Source organism: Trachurus trachurus, assembly GCF_905171665.1.
Source record: "Trachurus trachurus genome assembly, chromosome: 17".
Taxonomy (NCBI): domain Eukaryota; kingdom Metazoa; phylum Chordata; class Actinopteri; order Carangiformes; family Carangidae; genus Trachurus; species Trachurus trachurus.
In genome coordinates this window covers 12,742,672-12,762,453 of record NC_139900.1, presented here as the reverse complement: position 1 = coordinate 12,762,453, position 19,782 = coordinate 12,742,672, and the positions used below count along the sequence as shown (strand labels likewise).

At 40.4% G+C, this 19,782-nt stretch overlaps 1 protein-coding gene across 2 annotated transcripts in view; it reads left to right on the top strand.

The window, feature by feature from the left end:
• LOC311000692 (guanine nucleotide exchange factor VAV3-like) overlaps window positions 1-19,782 on the top strand; it is a 45,470-nt gene that overhangs the window by 12,416 nt on the left and 13,272 nt on the right. For both annotated transcript variants that reach the window (XM_083991464.1, XM_083991463.1), the window contains exons 10-23: window positions 406-501; window positions 2,751-2,819; window positions 3,658-3,744; window positions 4,880-4,965; window positions 5,145-5,277; window positions 8,335-8,444; window positions 10,213-10,314; window positions 10,872-10,963; window positions 11,556-11,578; window positions 12,664-12,688; window positions 14,863-14,993; window positions 18,059-18,124; window positions 18,375-18,409; window positions 18,560-18,676. In XM_083991464.1, coding sequence (XP_083847590.1) covers window positions 406-501; window positions 2,751-2,819; window positions 3,658-3,744; window positions 4,880-4,965; window positions 5,145-5,277; window positions 8,335-8,444; window positions 10,213-10,314; window positions 10,872-10,963; window positions 11,556-11,578; window positions 12,664-12,688; window positions 14,863-14,993; window positions 18,059-18,124; window positions 18,375-18,409; window positions 18,560-18,676 — 1,172 coding nt within the window. The remainder of the gene's footprint in view (window positions 1-405; window positions 502-2,750; window positions 2,820-3,657; window positions 3,745-4,879; window positions 4,966-5,144; window positions 5,278-8,334; window positions 8,445-10,212; window positions 10,315-10,871; window positions 10,964-11,555; window positions 11,579-12,663; window positions 12,689-14,862; window positions 14,994-18,058; window positions 18,125-18,374; window positions 18,410-18,559; window positions 18,677-19,782) is intronic.

Sequence of the window (19,782 nt, the reverse complement as noted above, 5' to 3'; positions counted from 1 at the left end):
TTATGATGCTACTTATTGCATCATGTATCTTTACTGATACGGCCTTGATAAACTTGAGAATTCAAAAAGTTTCAGTGGTAGCCTATGCTGGAAACAAATTATTGAGGTTTCATAAGGTGAATTGAAAATAAGAAATAGCTGCATTAGAGCCTGTATGGTAAGCAAAAAAAAGAAGCAAAACATATGCTTTAAGAAAAAGAAAACAGTACAAAACTAGGCCACACTTTAGCCAGTTTCTAAAACTCATGGTTTTTGACAACTGGGGGCCCTGATATAAAATGTGAACGGACACGAGCTGTGAACATTCACATTGTGTTGTCGTTGGATGACCCAACCTTTTGGAAAATCTCAGTAACACCAAAGAAAATGACACAAATGCATGTTTTTTTTTTATAACAATAACAGGAGTGCTCCAAAAGGGCCAACAATGGGAAGTTTACACTGAGGGACCTGCTGGTCGTCCCAATGCAGAGAGTCCTCAAGTACCATCTTCTTCTTCAGGTATGATGAGATATGAGATGTGATTGTTTTTAGACAGGAGATCTGGTTGGTTTGCTAGTCATCAGATGATTCTTTTCAACTTTATTATTACTTAATGCGTCAAATTGAACACTCTGGGCTCTTGTGCCTCTCTTTGGGACACCTCAGCAGATTGCCTAGATATTACCTGCTGCAGGAGGAGTTCAAACTTGCAGCGATGTCACTTAGATTTCTGTTTTAATTTACTACACTTCTCTTTGATGAGTCTAGGTTTTATTCTTTTGAGACTGATTACTGGGAGGCTTTGTCAACTCTTGCTTTGACTCAGGATATTTCTCAGGTGGTATAAAAGTGTCCACTTGATGGCGACATTCTCCACATATTTGCCGCCTTTCACACCGTCGAAGCAGATCAACTCTGCAAAACAGCATCATTTCTGACAAGTCATTGACACTGACAAGTCATGCATTTAGAGTTGATAATTTCAGCTTGTCAGTGTGTCTCAATACATTTCAAGTTGCAGTATTTCCACATTTTTTCTTAAATATTTTTAAAGGGAAGATCATTCATTTCAGGAGTTTTTTGTCATCTGATTTAAAAACTGATGTAAAATTGAAATCCTAATTAGATGTTATAGTAGTTTGACATCTGATTATCACTCTTAGACGTGTTTTGCACCTTTATGTCTCCTGTAAAAAAAAAAAAAAGCCTTTCAACATCTTTAAATGTCATTTCTTGACAACTGTGTGACACTCCCCTGGTTAGTATGAATCAGAGGTCGGACGATAGCTGGCAGGGCAGATCAGGACAATGACTAGAAAGCACTTTTAAACTGTTGTAGAGGGTAAAGGCCTGCATGGTAAATGGTGGTGATCCAGAGTGTTGTCACCCACTCCCCCTTGAGGGGAATGGAGCAAAAAAGGAAGAAAGTGAAGAGGACGTGGCGAAGTGGAAATGAAGTGAGACTGTGGATACAGCAGCGCTGCGGCTTTCATCACATGAAGGAATAGTTAAGCTGTTCATTCTGTAATATTATTAGAAAGGTAATGAAGGGTAAACACGCCTTAAGTGATTCCACCCATCTTTGACATTAAACACCTATAATGTACATAGCACTGCCATTATGATTAAATCTTAATAATTTTCTACTACAGAACACACATGTTACATAGCAAACAGTGTCTGGTATTAACAAACAGCATCTGTCTAGTACGAAGCAAACATTTAAATGTAAGCTGTGACAAAAAATGAAAAATGATGATGTAATATTATTCCCTGCTAAACTGGTGAGACCGGTGTCACATAGAAAAATAGTTGCTTGTCGTGATTATATTGACATTGACTTGACCCAGTCTGGACCAGTAGGAGGTTATTTGTGTCCTTTCCAATTTCACTGGTGTTTTGGTGGTGACGAAAACAAAGTCTCCCCGCAGGACACTCCGAGGCAAATTTCATCAACAGATTGGATCCTCGGTGCAAAATATACGTCCATGTGTTGATTTATCAACTAGACGTGTGTGTAGGTGTTGACAGGTGGTCAGAATATCTTTTACTCACTACTGTATTTGTATAAAGCTGCACAGCTTATGACAGTATGCTGCTATGTGTCAAATCCTATTTATGTACCCGTTTAGCTTTATTTTACAATTCAACAAGAATTTCTGAGTAAATGGAGCTGATGTTAGTTATTAACTATTTTATTGGGTAGTTTATTGGAAAACACTGCTTTGTATTCTATTATGTTTTGTAACTTTAAATCTTAATCTGTAGTAACAAGTACATAATGATGAAGTGCCCAAAAAACTACAATCTCCCTCTCCTAGTGTAAAGGAGCATAAAATGAAAATACTCAAGGGAAGTACAGCTACCTCGAAATAGTATTTTACTAAATGTACTTTGTTACATTTGATAGTAGCTTGTTGCTGTAGAGATAAATGATGTTGTATTCTTACAAAATCGAACAAATTAGAGGAAGAAAACACCCTTTATGTCTCTCTCTTTCTATTTACTTTAATTTTTAGTGTAGAATATAATTTCAAAGGGATAACCTGCAGCATATTTGTCAATCTTTACCTAAAAATATGTTTGTTTTTTTTGCTGTCAAATCAGAGTTTGACAGCGGGGTTTTTTTCTCATGCTTTGAAAACAACATGGGGGGAACTGTCTCTCACACAGGTTACTTTGCAGTCATGTTCATTATCAAATCAATAATCCAGCAGCTACTCATGCCAAATGTGTTCGTCCATGCAATTCTCTCTCGCCCCTAACAGGAGCTAGTCAAACACACTCACGATGCTGCTGACAAGAGCAACTTGAAGATCGCTCTTGATGCCATGAAAGTAAGTGCAGTGCTTATGGTAAACGTTCTGTAATCACTGTGATTTCAGCTTGTTACCAGCAGCAGGACGACTTAGTGGGTAATTCCAAACACACCACAAACAACAAACTACCAACTTTTTTTTTTTTTATCAAATGGAAAGAAAAAGTCATAAATCATTCATGCTACTCTGCTTTGGATTGGTGTGTACTGATAAAAGGTAAAATTTCCATCACATTAGTGATTGCTGAATGCACCCTTCACTCTTCCAGCCCTGTATAGACCAACATTTAAATGGTTTGCATTTTTGGTCACACAAAACTCTGTATGCATATTTTCTTTAATGCCAAGAGATGATTATTATTTTATTATTATTATTAGCTAACATGAAAAAACAATAAGTTTTAAGTTTTGGAGTCCCTAAAGTAAAATCCTAACTTATCATTTTACACTTACACATGTTAGTTTTAGCAGGTTGGCTCGTTCTCCAGGGTTTATGCTAAGCTATGCTAAGCTAACCTTCCCCAGGTTCCAGCTTCATACTGAACGACACTGGTAGCTATGGATCCTATCATCTGTCTCTGAGCAAGAAAGCGAATACATGTATTCTGTATTTCCCATAGGATTTGAACTATTCCCTTAAAAGTTATGTACAAAATATCAATATTTTTCTTCTAGGCTTTACAAAATATATAGCCTACTATGTGTTGAGGTTTCTGACTTCTTTCACTACTTCTTGACTAAACGAAACCCATAAACTGTGTGTATTGTGTGTGTGTGTGTGTGTGTGTGTGTGTGTGTGTGTGTGTGTGTGTGTGTGTGTGTGTGTGTGTGTGTGTGTGTGTGTGTGTGTTACCCAGGACCTGGCTCAGTATGTCAACGAGGTGAAGAGAGATAATGAGACTCTGAGGGAGATCGACCAGTACCAGAGGTCCATCGAAAACCTGGTAAACCAAAAACCATTCTCTACAACTATCTTCAGCTGTTAGTGTAGCCTACACTTTGTAAGGGAGTAAAACAGCAGGAAGATGTGTTGTTTTCTTTTTGTAGATGGTCAGCTGTTGTGAGTGGATTCACCCAATTACTCTTCCCTTAAATCTAAAATAGTCTGAGGGAAGTAGCCAAAGAGAACAAAACAAAGGAAGTAAAAACCAAAAAAGCCAGACACCTGCATTGAATATACATGACACCTGTTCCTCACTGAAGACTAAAAGGGTTAACACAGACAAAAGTTACATTTTAGTTACTGTGCAGGCTTGAAATATTGTCTACTACTTTGCTTTTTTTAAATCTAAAATTTTATTGAGGTTTATAGACTGTTGGACAAAACAAATATATGTTTTCTTTTCATGATTAGGAGAAAATAAAACATACTTGCAGCCCCTATTAGTTGAACATGTTATTCAGAGCAACTGCATCCTAGTAAATTAATTATAGCTGTAATTAAAACATCAAATTAAACTTTAATATTTCTGTCAGAGACACATTAGTCAGAGTATGTAGGTTAACAGTAAATCTTGCCCCAGGGCCATACAGAGCAGAACAGAGCCCAGCATATGTAAACTGTAACAGTTTGCATGCACATTGCACACAATACAGGAGATGCCATCACAAAGTGTGAGACCAAGAAAGAGGAACAGGATGAGATGAGGTTGTGAAAGAGGAAATAGTTTAATAGAACAGATTGGAAATTAAGGCATTACAGGAGCAGAGGTGTAATGCGTTTAAGAACTTGTCAGATTACTAAGACCTTCCTCTTGCCTTGATTGAACAAGATTGGTGACTTAAGTGAATGTCACTGGTGATGAGAAAATACAACAAGAGATGGTGTCAGAACTTACATGATATTGTGCAGAGGAATAATACTGTATGTTCTGAGCATCTGGAAGATGTGTCTGCTGAAATAAGTGTTTTTATTATTTTTTTATTTTTATCTAGGTTTAGTTCAAAGGCCCTCTGTGGCAAATCAGAGAAGATCTAATAGATGCCACCTGCGCCATCAGACACTGACATTGTAAAAGATGCCCATGTGTGAAAATGTGTCCTCGCTGTTTGCATGCGGCTTCTTCTTTTCCCCCTCAGAATCAGCCTCTGATGTCGTTTGGTCGGCCGAAAGGAGATGGAGAGGTGCGCATGATCTCCAGCATTGACAAGAGGAAACAAGACAGGTTGTTCCACTTCAGTTCCACTGTCATTAAAGAGAAATCATTAAAGAGAATTGCAGTAAGAAGCAACTACAACAAAAAACAACCAACAACCTTATATGCATGATTTGCTTGCTCTGTCTACTTTTAATTAGTCATAATGATGACATAATGATCTAAAATTGTTACCTCTTATTGTGCAGACACATTTTTTTATTTGATGTGGCCGTCATTGTTTGCAAGAGACGAGGAGACAACTACGAGATGAAGGACATACTCGACCTCAACTACTTCAAGATCACCAACAACCCCACCTCGGATAGAGAGGGCAAGAAGGTCAGTCAGCTACACATCACGCCACATCTGCATTATACTGGATCTCTCCGTTATTACCTGTCCATACTAATAAGTTCTAACCGTCTGCAGGTTTTATCACTAAGATAAGATAAATGTATGATGCCTCATAAGAGTAACCCAGAACGACATCCTCTCATTCGCCGGTGCAGGGGCTGTTGTGTTTTTTTCCTCTTCTGAAGGATCCTGATTTAGAAAGCTGTGAGGCCCTGTTTTGTCACCCCACACAGTTTATGCTGCACGCTATTTTTCGCCTTGTGGGAAGGTTTGCAGGCCGTATTGTAGTGAGGAGGACTTGTTGATGTCTTGTTGATGTATGCTCACAGATGGTGTCTTCTCACTCTGGTGCTGATTGCTAACGTGAAACTGACAGCTTGCCAGAATGGGATGGTTCTGTGGTTTTTATCAAAGGGACTCCATTATCATCCTCATTTACTCTATTGTTCGGCCGTGATGTGTATGTGTGTTTGGGTTTATAAGTGTTTGTGTGGGACATTGTCAGACAATTGCAGAGACTGGGACTGTATATGCTCGGTCATGGTCTGGATGTATTTTGTCTGTGTGTGTTTGTCATCATTCATGGTTGTGTCAAACACGATTTCTAAATTAACAATCTTGTACTAAACATGCAACAGCGACATAAACAGTGTCGTTTTGCTGAATGTGTCTGGATATGTCATTGCCCCTAATTTTTATCCTATCCACCTTCCAACACAAAGCTCCATCCATTATGTGCTGCACAAAGAGACACAGACACATGTATGAGAATTCATTTGTAGTGAGGGAGGGAGAAAGAATAGAGCACGGGGAAAAAAAGACAAATATTCACAGACATAGCCGTCCGCATCCGCCGCACCACACGCACACACATATACACACACACACACTGCAGGACAGAGATGCTAATATCAGGTGATGAATGTGTGCAGTCCTCCAAGGCTGCTTATAGCTATATATCATTTTCTTCTAAATGAAACTTCAGAGTGTGAATGTGGTGCCACTGAGCACCCACACAGTCATCAATGATTTAACACTTCAGCAGAGCTCTAAAACACTCAGGACTTTGCAGGGCTGGCCAATCACTGACGGGTAAACCCTACCACTTTTCCTGTTATTAGATATGACACAACAAGCTGGAACGGATTAGGGTGGCAAAAGCCGAGAGGTTTGGGAATTGATTGAAAAATGCACTTAAATATGTCCATGGGCATGGGGTTTAACCTGTAAGTGCTGCAGTGGAGCTACCTGGTGACCAGTGGCTAAAAACTATGGCTTTTTTTGGATTGCTGCCAATATGAATGTTGTGCCGAAGAGAAAACAAGTTAGAGTTTACTTTATTTTACTCCCTACACACAGTAGATATCAATAGGCTATAAGACATCTGGCAGCTATATGAGCTGTTTGCCTGCATTTTTTTTTTTTTTTTACCTTAGAAGTTTTGGTATAATGCTAAATGCTGATCTTTTGAACTTTCATTTGAACTTTGGTTCCTCTGAGGCAGATTAGGAGACTCTGCCTCAGCTTAAGTTGTCTTTGGGTAGAGTTCTGGTTAAACACACACACAGATCCTGCTCTCTTTTACGTTAACAAAATCCAACAGCCAACTAACAACACACTGTGGTTGGTCTGTGAGCAGCCCCGGTGGCGCCAGTCTTAGCACCGCTCACCACTCCAGAGCTACAGTAAAGCCGGCGAGGACTGTTGACAGCATTAATAGCTTCACATCTGATGTAAGACTGGCGAAATCATCTTTGCCTTTCTTATCCTATCTGCTCTAATAGGACACAACACATGTTTGACAATATGTCGGACTCTGTGATAAAGAAAAGAGACTGTAGGGCGTCTGTAAACAAAGCAAACAACACCCTCTTTAGTTCAGTTTTTTTTTTGTCATCCTTTACCACAAGTAGCCAACATGACTGGGCTGAAACAGTACAAGTAAAATATGATTCATGTGGCAATTAGTTAGAGGTAAAGCTAACACTGCTTAATATCATCAGTAGTGACATGTTGTGACAGACGAATTTTATTGCAGACAATGAAGTGATAGGATAAATGTCACTGTTCTCTAATAGGCCTAATACATGTTAGCATCTGGTTTTAGCTACTGGGAATGAAACAATTAGCAAAATGCATGTAGCTAGCACCACTGAATCTCAGTAATTAACATTTTTGTTAATCTGTGTACAAATAGGTATGGAGGCTGGTGCACACCTAAAAAATCTTAGGTGCGTAGGAGCATGAGATTTGAGTAAACTCACACTGTCCAGTCACTTACAAAAAACTTTATTATAGAAAAAATAGCTTTTCTGTCCCCTATGCTAATCAGCGTTTGGCTGTAGTTAAAAAATTTCCAGACATAAGAGTGGTATCAATCTTTGTTTTATTATCTGACTTTCTACTTCAAAGTGAATAAAGTTATGAATATTCCTCCAGAATTTGGTGTCATGGGGAACAGAGCAGCATTTTCCAATTGCACTGGACAGATTAAACCTTGTGGGGATCTGTATTTCTTCTCTTCAATGCTCTAACAACAACTTTGACATTGTAAATTTTCAACTTATGACTAAAAAACTGGAATATAAACTTGCCGACTCATCCCCCTTTACTTATAAAACCTTTGAAATATCCAACAATAACACCAAGGCGTCTCAGATAGGCATTTCATTCTTTCCAGTTTTTTTTTTTTACATCCACGCTGCAAATAACATTTATTTCCGCAGCCATCCTCCGTTATTTCTGAAACAGTGCATCTATTTATGTAACCGGCAGATACAGAGGATCATACAGTGTTTATGCTTAAACCTACAAATACACCACAACAACCTGTGCAGGGTTTTTGCTGATTTATAACAGAAAATGAGAACAAAAACATTGCAAACTGGAAAAAGACAGAGCTCAGATTGCTGTGTAACATTGCTAACAACTGACCTCCCGCAACTGACAGTGTATATTCTGTGAGATGAGCATTACAGTATATAAATCCAGTCATGGTATAATATACAAATGCTCTAACTGTCTTCTCTCTGACCTTCACAGTGGTGCTACGGGTTCTACGTGACTCACCAGCAGGGGTACACAGGCTTTGAACTCTTTTTCAAGACCAGAGAGCTGAAGAAGAAGTGGCTGGATCAGTTTGAAATGGCCATGTGAGTACACACAGACACACACACACAGACACAGCGTAGTTCAGGCAGGCTGCAATCAACACCGAATACCGCCGTGTGCATCGCGGGAAAAACACACTGTGTACTTGTGCGTGCATGGGTGTGTTTATTTCCCTTTGTTTGCATGCATGTTATTCCAAGGCCAAGAGAGGTGTTGACTCTTTCATGTGCACTGTTTGATCAGGTCTTAGCTGCAATCAAGCACACACTCCTGACAACAGTACGATAACACACACACACATACACACACAGACAGGAAAGTACACATGCACACACACAAACCCGCACGTTAAACATAAACTGTTCCAAAGAGCTGCAAAACTACAAAGAAGCCCCTCTGTCCCGATGGTTCTTCAAATCAGTGCTTCATGGAAGTATATATTTCTTTTGTGTTATTTTGTAACAGTAGGAGGGTTTTGGAAGCAGATATCCTGCCTAAATCCTTTGGTATGTTGATTTGAGAGAATACACTGTTGTTTTGACATTACACTCTGATTGACTGAACAAATGCTTTTGTGTTTGCAGTGGATATGTATGAAAACAATATCCGCGCGCTGCATTCTGACTGCTGACTGCTGACTGCTGTCTGCTATGGCCCTCCTGAATACATTTCCACTTCTAATAGTGCGCTCAATTATTATGGCATTGGAGAAAAATGATGTCGTGTGCGGGGGCGTACGTTACACACACAGCGCACTTTTTAGTCATCGTTTGTGCTCATGTAGTCACGCATGAGCTACGCCTCATTCACGTCTTTGACCACGAGGCCCTTGACACCTGCTCAAAAACCTTACCTGTGTATGTGGTAATTTCCAAAACTCAAAAGAAGAAATAACCATTTTCATAGCAGTCATGAAACAGTTTTCTTTTCTTTTTTTCCCCCTCAAAGATACGTGGTGTGTGTCTGAAAACAGCTTTGTGCCGCTGTGCATTGACACCAGAAGGGGCCCATTCAGAAAGTGAAAATTGTACCTGTAAAGAGGATGTGGGCTCCTGATGAAGGACTCACTTAGGGGAGCACTCAGTTTAAGTGGCTCCTGGATGGTGTGTTCAATACACACACATAAAAAAAAGAAGACATTTTTGTGTCAGTCGTGTTTGTTCATGTTCCAGAGGGGCTGCTTATTTTAGCAGTGCATGTTTCCCCCTCTCACATTTTGAGCACATGCAGCTCAAAAATTGGATTTGTCTGGACTGATTCAAGCTCTCTTCATTTACACCTGCGCATGTGCTTCAGGGGTGAAATTGCTTTTATTCCAGTGGCGTTGGAGGAAGAAGCTGTTGATTGTTTCTACTACAACAAAGTTATTTTATTCTCTTGATAAAGAAACGATAAAGAATATTTTGTGGATTGAGATTATTGATAGATACTGACCCTTGAAACTTACTCACACACATGTATTACTTATGTTAGCAGCTTGGTTGCAACCTTCTCAACTTTCTCAACCTGTTGATCAATCGTTGCACAACTTCGATCCAGACTGAAATGTTGGACCAAGAAATATTGTGCAAGTCTCATTGGTCTTCTTAGGATCATCCCCTGACTCCTCGCTCCACCATGAGGTTTTACATTTTGTGGTTTTTGGGTGAACGTCTCAAAAGTATTGGTTAGATTGCCATTATTGACTTTAGCTCAAAGCACCACTGTGCCTACATACAGCCTCACAGAGTCATTATCATGGCTGTAGATGCCTTATCTTGGTTGCATTTAATGATTTTTTTTTAACCCCCTTCTCATTCTGTGTCACAGATCAAATATCCGTCCAGAAAAAGCCGGCCACAACTCACACCAGTTCAAGATGCACACGTTTGAGAGAATCACTTCCTGTAGCTTTTGTCACCTCCTGCTAAGGTACGATTTAGACATTGTGGAAAAAGAAGTCTATTTTGTATAATTATGTAGATCTAATGAAGTCCCAGAAGAGCTTTTGTCACAACTGAGACAGGAACTGTACCTACACATATTGTTCTGGGATGGCAATCAACCATCATGTGTTATTGCGCTGATGGTGTTTTTCTGTTCTCAGGAAAATACACTTTGAAGGTATCAAAAGGTGTGAAAAGGACAACTTGACATTTTACATTTCAGTCTTCTGTCTTTTTTCCTCTGGCTCTTGAACTTGAATCTCCCCTTTTTTTCCTATATTTATTTACTCTAAACTGAAATAGCTTCCTAGCCCTGGCTTTTAATTGAAATAAATATCTGTTAAACTGTAGTACAGACAGAGGACTCTCTCAGTCATCAGGGGACAGTATCGGTTTTATGGTCCTGGAAAGCTGAAGGACATTTCCTGTGTCATTTTTCTTCTCCTGAGAATGTGACAGAAGCCTGAAAATCTAAAATGTCAAGGTATTTCTCTTAAGGAGGCTGTTATACTTGAAATATGTCCTGTGTTTTATCATCTCCAGGGGCATCTTTAACCAGGGTTATCTCTGTCTAAAATGCGGGCTGGGGGCTCATAAGGAGTGTCTGGGACGACTGGGAGTGTGTGGGAGAACAGGTGAGATGGAGGCCGACCGATCCACGTCCTTTTTTTTTTCTGCTGCTATGCTCTTCTATGACATTCACTCTGCATAGTGACCTTTTCTCTAGCGCCATCATCAGGCCAATATTTCCACTTATCCACACAAAATATCAAAATCTAAAATGCAGATCGACATGAAATTTACTGAGCACATTCACGCTCCCCAGAGATGCACCTCGTTACATTTCGAGTGCTCCACCAGGGCTGTGGAAAACTCGGAAGTCACGCGCTCACTTTTTTTTTTTCCTGCGGTTGTTTAATTGAAAGCTTAATATACTCTGTGATGGAGCTATTTAACAGTTGTTGCATCTTACCCCTGTGTCAAGCTGCAGCTCTTTGTCACCAGCCTGGTGCTGGAGTTCAGCTACATTACCCTCCCTGCACACGCAGACAGCTAAAGGCAGCTCTGGCCTTTGACGAGCCTTCTTAGCCGCAGCGCTGTGGTCTTTATGCATTCTGAGGCGTGATGAGGGCCAGCCGAGGTTGACAGTTGAGGTTGTATGTCAAGAAGCCACCACGCACTCATATTGTATTCCCCTGTCTGTGTCTGTCTCTCACCTGACTGCAGATTCTGCCAAGCCGAGACCCAAGGTGAGACCTGGACTGTTCCTCCTCTTTGACTTAGACACCAAAGCTAACATAATTAGTGAGGCACGACATAGCAGATAAGTTAATATACACCCACGCGTGTGCACATTATACAGACCGTATGCAGTCATAATCAGTTAACACACTGAGATGTTTTAAAAGCCATTCTAGCTAATGTGGAAAATGATTCATTAAATCTGGATTTAAATGATGCATTAAAAACATTACACCCAAATACAGGATAATCAAAGCATGTTAAAATCCCTGTGGAATATGTCCACACCCTCCTGCAACATCTGCAGTTTACATTTTGTGATTAATATGAAGATGGCTCTGTTTAATTGTGAGACCTGCGAGCCCTGCGCCGCATGAAAATACAACGAAGTCCGTCCCACGGAGCGAGAGCAGGAGCTCCGATTGGCCAAACTCCTATCAGCTCATTACAGCTGGCCAGTCATAGCCCTGCTTATATATTTTTTTTATCACGATTTAACTATAAAATATAATTAAACACTTAACAAGCCTATATATTTTTATTCTTGTGGCACGCTCAAGGCTGCATATCAATCAGCTGTCATGTGTTTAGAAAATGATCAGGGCTTTTATTTATGAAACGCTGCATGGACAGAATTAGTCCTCCCACCGCAACAGATTCCCTTTTTTCCCCCTCGACATTCATTTTTCTGCAATTTGTAATAGTTTATCTGATATTTTTGAACACAGTGTGAAGCTCTGGTGGGTTATGGATAAAATGTGGATTAAAAGATTCAGTATTTATTTATTTATTTATTTTATTCATGTTATATTTTTCCCCCAGAAGGGAACTGCTCAGAAACAGAACTCTTAAATTTCTCCCTTGATATCTGTCTTTCTATTTGAAAATGGCTAGACCATCTAAAGAGTATGAGACTTGCAGATTATAGCTTTAAGACTGTGACTCGTTCCTTCAGGTCAGACTGATCCAGTACAGGGATTAAAAATGACCCCTCTAGATTTATCAGTCCCTTCATTTCTCTGTATTTTTTTCTCTCCTTCTCCTCTTTCCACTTTGCTCTGTCTCGTTATGTGCGTTCCCTCTCTGCTCACAGGAAAACACAGCACCGCCAGACCCAGGTCAGTATGCCTTGACCACTTGACCGATTTTGAGGACCTGCTGAGGGCTTTACGTGGTACCTCTTAAGCTGCTTTTATCTTGGTTCTGTAGCAAAACAGAAACACAGACAGGATGAAAAGGAGACGGTTAGTGAGAGGCCAAAGTGAGACCTGGAGCAGATAGATGGTGCTTTAAAGCCAACCCTCAGATGTTATCACATCCTACCCAAGTCTCTGATCAAATATTACTCAACTCCTCGCCACAAAAACCCTGAAGATGTCTCTTAGAAATGTGAATTCATCCACCAGGTTCAAAGCAGGAAATGAGCAACAGTTTCCTCTTGACGAATATATTTGAGTTAGAATAACCAATGAATAACACTTTGCAGAAGGAATCCTTAACCAAAGCGGGAAAAAAAACGCCCTTTTCTCACCACATGCCGTGATTCCTAAACCCCTCGACGGCATTGAGATGAATTGGAGTAGGTGGAATCATTATGAGAACGGCGGCAGGAGAAATACTGGCAGAAAAAGCACTTCTAGCAGTCTATATGCCTGGGCCTCCACCGCTGAGCCGTGCCTTCGTGATAAATCAATTTCCATAAGGGGCTTTATGAGAAAGACAGCCGTGCTTATTGTTCTTATTAAAAACATGAACGTGAGATATTCCATTCATCTGAGGTCACCGTAATAGTTTCCTCGGGCTGCTTTGCGACGGAGCCGTGGCTGCAAGGGAGATGTGTCTGAAGGGGGGGGGGGGGGGGGGGGGCTGGATGTGTGAGTCAGGGGAGAGTAAGTGGCTGTGTCTTTAAAGTTGGCAGGGGTGTTTAGTCTTAGCCTTAGCCGGATCCTCGTGGTTGTATTTGTCTGCCACGCTGAGGAAAGATTGGAGCCGTGCCGTTCAGGAATCAAAGACATGAATTTCACTCCATAGTAAATTGCTGCTTTTTAGGATGGTGCCATTTGGGTGGTTTAAACCTCAGTCAAAACAACTCCCACATTCATGAGCATGTAAAAGATCAATTGTGAATACGCTTTGTGCTCGTGATTAAATAATTACTAAAAGGCTGCTTCTCCAAACTGCACATTTTCTCACTTGCTTTTAGTATAATCTCGTCGATTTGGGTTTCTTTGCTCGGGTTTGGAGATATATTCACCTCAGAGACTTCTGCTGTCACCTCGGCACAATAGAGTTGTGACTGAGGATTTTATTTGTGGTGCTCAGAGCAGTGAAAATGACATTCAAAGAACCTCTTTACAGCAACCAAAAAAAAAATCTTGTTTTATACCACCTCAAATTGTTAAATTTGTCACCCCCCGCTTCAGAGATGTAAAAGTCAACTCCAGGTGTATGTCAGTAGGCTACACTGTGAAATTACTGTGTGCTGACTAACAGGTGGAACAGAGTAAATGTAAATTACCCACAGGAGCCAACCGTTAATTTATTTGAAAAAAAACAAAACAAAACACTGAAATTAAAATTAGAAAACATCCTCCTGCAAAAATGATGACCTAAACCACCAAAGTAAGACTTTAATGTGGACTAAACGCCCCCACTCCACTTTCACATCCCATACCAACATCACTTTACCTGAAATCCACCTAAATATTTTTTGATTTACTCAATGTGGATATAAGGTTTCATCATATTGTCTGTATGATATTTTGCTCAGTGGGAATTTAATGAAAAAACGACAGAAAATACAAAATTTACATTTAAACATTCATACGTTATGTAACAATGATTTTCTTTAAATATAACACCTCTAAACAAAGTCACAATAAAGTCCTTTACAGAAAGAAAATGGGCAATTAAAAAAAGAATAAGAACAACAAACATAAAACAGAGGGAAGTTTTGCTCACACTGTCACCTTGAAGAGAGTGTGCAAATATTTTTTTTATTTTTTTATTTTTTTTACAGTTTTCAGTGTTAACTCTACACATCTGGCAGAATAGTTAGAGTGACAGAGCTTCTATTTTAATCATAGCCTGAGAAACAAAGCTCTGATTCAAATGCCTTCTGTGTTTTTTTTCTAGCCGTCTCTTCCTCATGCCATTTTCACAAAGTCTCTGTTTCTAATGTATTACCCACAGCGAGTTATTAACCGTTCAGACTATATAGCTGCTGCATATGAGACTCTGATAAATGTCTAAAAGCCAGAGTGTAAATGTGTTTTTATTCCCTGTCTGCCAGGTTTACCCAGGATGGTTGTGATCAGAGACTACAGTGGCATCCCCCATCCACAGTGCGGGCCCCCACTAAGCATTCACGCGGGGGATGTCATTGAACTGATGTTTGCCGACCTACACAGCTCCTGGTGGCAGGTGCGTGTCACTCAGCTCATCCTCGTTTCATCTCAACATCTGTGGCTCTGTGAAAAAATAACATGTTATGGCTCAGCGGGTTGGCTTGGTGCACGCAATGTCATTGCAGTGTCATGGGTTTGCATCCGTGCTGCATGTCTGCATCTCTTCTGTTTAATACTGGTTTTCCCCTATATGTGATGGAGAAAAGAAAAAAAGCTTTCAAAAAAAAAAAGTCTTAATGGGGGTGAGATCATTCATTTCCCTCCCTTTGGCCATTGTTATTCATAAATCACTAATTGTGTTGTGCTTGTTTGTCACATTCAGTGTCCTGACAGCCATAAATGTGACATTATGATGAGGTCAGCCTCAATTAGAGATATCAGACAAAGATCTAGATGAACTCCCTTGAACTCCAGTTACATTACAAACGGGGTGTTTGTCCTCCCCCCCCCCCCCCCCCCACTCATCAGATTGAATCACAGCCTCCATCTGATGATCTAACCAATTAGTGGCTTCAGCTGATTAATTGAGTGCCACAGTGAGACAATAAAGCAGCAGACACTTCAGCCTCTGGAAGATGTTTTAATGGCGGCGCACAACCTCGTGTTTGGGGCACATTTAGCAACCACCTCACGAGGTCAGCCAAACGGTTGAGAGTGTTTGACCTTATCTATTTTTGAAAGGATAGGCGATTTATCTGGGGGTCTTCCGGCAGCCTCCCTCGCCGCTTCTCGCTGCTGCTTTTACGGCGGCATTAAAAAGAACTCATCCTCCTTCTGGTGCTGCTCCAATCAGACTGCAGTCGTTGCCAACGGCGCGGCTGGGAGTAGGCAGTTAGCCCGATTTCCTGTGCTCCCTGTTTCTCTCTGTTGTGACAGAGCACAAGGTGGAGGGTGAGGACATGAATGCCAGGAGACTTCTTGTAAGCCGCCACAACAGCTAGCAGAATGTCATGCCACAGACCCGATGGCACTGCTTTGATTGCTGCCATGGTTACCGTGCATGGTGAGAGGGGGGATAATCAAAGGATTTAAATGACAATACGGCTACGCATTTGTGCATTCTTCTTCTTCTTTTTGTGCATACTGATACTGTGACAAGGCACCTGGAGGTTTTGACCACTGGTGGTGCTGTAGAGTGATATTCTGATCAAACTAACACTGATACTGATGTTATGTTTTCTACCAGAGCAGTAAAATGACTCATTTAACTGTGTTTTTCCTCTCTTTCATAAATGGATACAGCTACTGTCTCAACACGTCGTGTGGAGTCATGAACTGAATACTAAAATCTTGTTCAATGAAAATACAGATAATTCGATCGAAGGTGATAGCTTGGGAGAAATACAGGATCAGAATATTTATATATTTAACCAGATTTTCTTTTGTTGATATTTAGCATTTAAGCTTATTTTCAGTCTCTGCAAATATCACAGAAATTATAGCACTATATTTTGTCATATTACAAAGAGTCCAGTTTGCTTGCTCTGTTTGCCTTTGTGGGGCAGTACTGTACATGCATTCTCACATCACAGGTGCAAAGCAGTGGTCACCGTCTTCTCAGATTGACTCCAGGGACTTCAAATTGACCTGGATACTTCAATTGAAAAAGAAACACCTGCACATTGTGTCCAAACTAAAAGTTTTATTTAGAAATTGTATAAGTCATGAAAGAAACACTGTTTATCTAATTGGATGCATTTGGGACCCTATTGGAGCTGCTATCAGATTGTGAGTGTTGCAGAAAGCAGTATAGCACGAGGTGCAGGTGGCGGCAATGAGCTGCAAAACGCAGGATATGGTAATGAAAATAAAAAATAGAAAAGAAGAAGATTAGAAGTCCACAATGTGATAGACACAATGCATGATACAAAACAAGTTTCAAAGCAAACAAGACAAGGCTTTGCAAGTGTTTTCAACAAGTTTGTTAGGTCTTACGGTCACACACAATGCGTTTTGGTGAGAAACACTGAATCCAAACAAAACCGTGTTTGTTTACAATGAAAGCTCCACAGGGTACCTTTAATCTTCAGCGTCCCCAGTGGCGCCAGAGGATGGAATTACAGAACATTGAGAATTCATATCCCCTGTTACCCAGAAGGCAATTATCCCCCATCCCACTGGCAGAACAATACAATCAATCACTGTAATTTCATTTGATCCTTTGACTACTGCCTGTTTATGCCAACACAGTAATAAGTTTAATCTTTATCATACGCTTATTGAAGGCATAACAAATAGAGAGGGGCTCTCAAAAAACCTTTGATGAAATGTTATTACACAGAATGAATCATAGAGATGGGTAAAGATTCGCTTTCCAATCTAGTTACTGCCAGGGCTTGCACGGTCCCAAAAAGCATTTCTTACTCTAATAAAGAGGAGTGAGGGGGAAAGCATAAACAGGGCAGGAAGCTGAATGAAGAGCTCCACATGCCCTCGACACTCACCGTCACTGTCTCCTCAGATTGACTCAATGGACTTCAAATTGACCTCCAGCTCGGAGCAGGATACTTAAATTATCTTGAGCTTAATGTTGATATATTTGTTTATCTCTGGCTGATACGGATTTAAGGTTAGAGAATAAACTGAAGTATCTGTGTAGGAGCAAGTCTATAGAAGAATTAAGTAATTCGTTTTACCGAATGGGTTTATTTAGCTGGAGAAAAAAAAAGTATGTCTACACTATGTTTGTTGAAAGAATTAATGATTTTCATATAAAGCTTGTGTTTGCTTGGGGCGGGTTAGCTAAAATGCAATTGGTAGGCTTTAGCTTGAGCCAAAGAGCTCATGCTGTTTGGATATTCAAAGACCAGAATAAGATCCATTATTTAGTGTTAAACGAGGCTCTTGTTTTGATGCAGCACAAATCTAACTGCCGGCAGAGTTTGAACCATAATTAACTTGGGCTGCAAATTAGATGCACTGCTTGTTGTGTGCTAATTGCTGAGGATTTATTGAAGCGGGTGTGGGAGGGGAAGAGGAGAGGAACAGAGAAAAAAAAGAGAGAGAGAGAAGAGAGAGAGGGATGTGTAGTTGCTCCCAGACAAATATAACGCGATTAACAGCCAGTTGTTGTTGTTGCAGGGCAAAATCCTGGCGACAAGCAAGATTGGCTTCTTTCCAAGTGACGCTGTGAGGCCTTGCCCATGTGTAAGTGTGCATATTTTTTGTAATCAATAAGACACGTTGAGTGTGATTACAATGCATTTAGTGGATAATGGCTAGTAGCGATGTCTTAGCGAAGGAATGTAGTGCTTTTCAATTGCAGTTTTTTCGCTGTAGAAGACTGATTTTAGCCATTAGATGTGGCTTGAATATCACATTACCACAAATGACCTCCATCCCCCCCTGTATCGACTCCTTTAAAGCACAAAATAACCACAATTCTTTTCCATGCCAGGTTCCAAAACCTGTCGATTACTCTGCCCAGCTCTGGTAAGCGATGAAAATAAATGACTGTAGATTGCTAACAATAACCGCAAGTCATCCTTACTCTATTTTATTGATTGTATTGACCGTTCTCATCCTCATGTTCAGAATGATTGATTGCAGTGTAAGTGCAGTAGTTGTTCACGGGTGGTTCAGGTTTGCAGGCCCCATGGAGAGATACCAGGCTGAGGTGGAGCTCCAGGATCGGGGGAACGGCACCTATCTGGTTCGACACCGTAGAAAAGAATGCACGGAGTACGCCATCAGTATAAAGTAAGTGAGGCGAGAGCTTGTTTTGCAATTTATTTCCACACTGGATCTCCTACAATTTTCACTCACTCGCTCAGTTTACCAAGAGGAGTGGAATAAACAAAGCACATGCAGTCAGCGGCCGTCTTGTGGGGAAAGAAACATCTTATTGTGAGAGACGTGCGATGAGTGGCAAGAGTCGCTCAAGCAAACAAAATGGCCACATGCAAACATCAGCTCAGGACAACGACAGTGCTGAATCTGAAAACAAACAACTCATCAAATGCTGAAGTGGATGCAGTGGCTGCAGAGGAGGGAGATCATGCCATGTTTCACTCAAGACAGTTATAGTGACTATATAATCATCAAAAGTCTAGAAAAAGTTTTCACAGTTTGAAGAATCACAGCTGATGCTGGTGATGCTGACGGTTTGAGGCAGAATTTAATTTCAAAGGTTTGGTTCAACCCAGTTTCAAAATGTAATTTCAGGTGGCAGCAGTTTTTAGATGTTTCTGCATCCACAACAATTCTCCAAATCTCCGACAGCTGCCAGACCAGACCACTGTTCCCAGTCCTGCTTGATTTTAAATGTTTTAATACTGGCTGCTGAGGATGGTGACCAATGTTATGTGTGATAATCCTATTAAAGGACAATTTCCATTATACCAGTCATCTTCTGTAAAGGAGCTGTGCAAATAGAGAAAGCAGAAAACCCACTTTTAAATTGCATCATATTTCTTTAAATAAACATCACAGAGATTCATGGGGATCTGCAACTTCAAGTGAGTTGTTGAAGAGGAAAAAGACACCACTGTTGCTGGTTACACTTTGAGTGTCCACAAAACACTGCGATGATTGTGTTATGATGTTCATATTTTTTTTTATAAATAAGCGCAAACCTGTTTGGTAGAAAAGAAAAAGAAGAGGGGAAAGAATTTGAGTGTGTCTCTGCTTTGCCAAGAAGGAAGAGTATTTTCTATTCCCTTAAATTACTTGTACACTACAATGAACAAAAATGCTCTTTGAAGTTCAGGGCTTTCACAATTGCAAACAAATGAAAGAAGAAAAAAACCCACAACCAACACTTTTCAGCTGAAAACCTTCAACAGGGTACCGAAGTAATATACAAA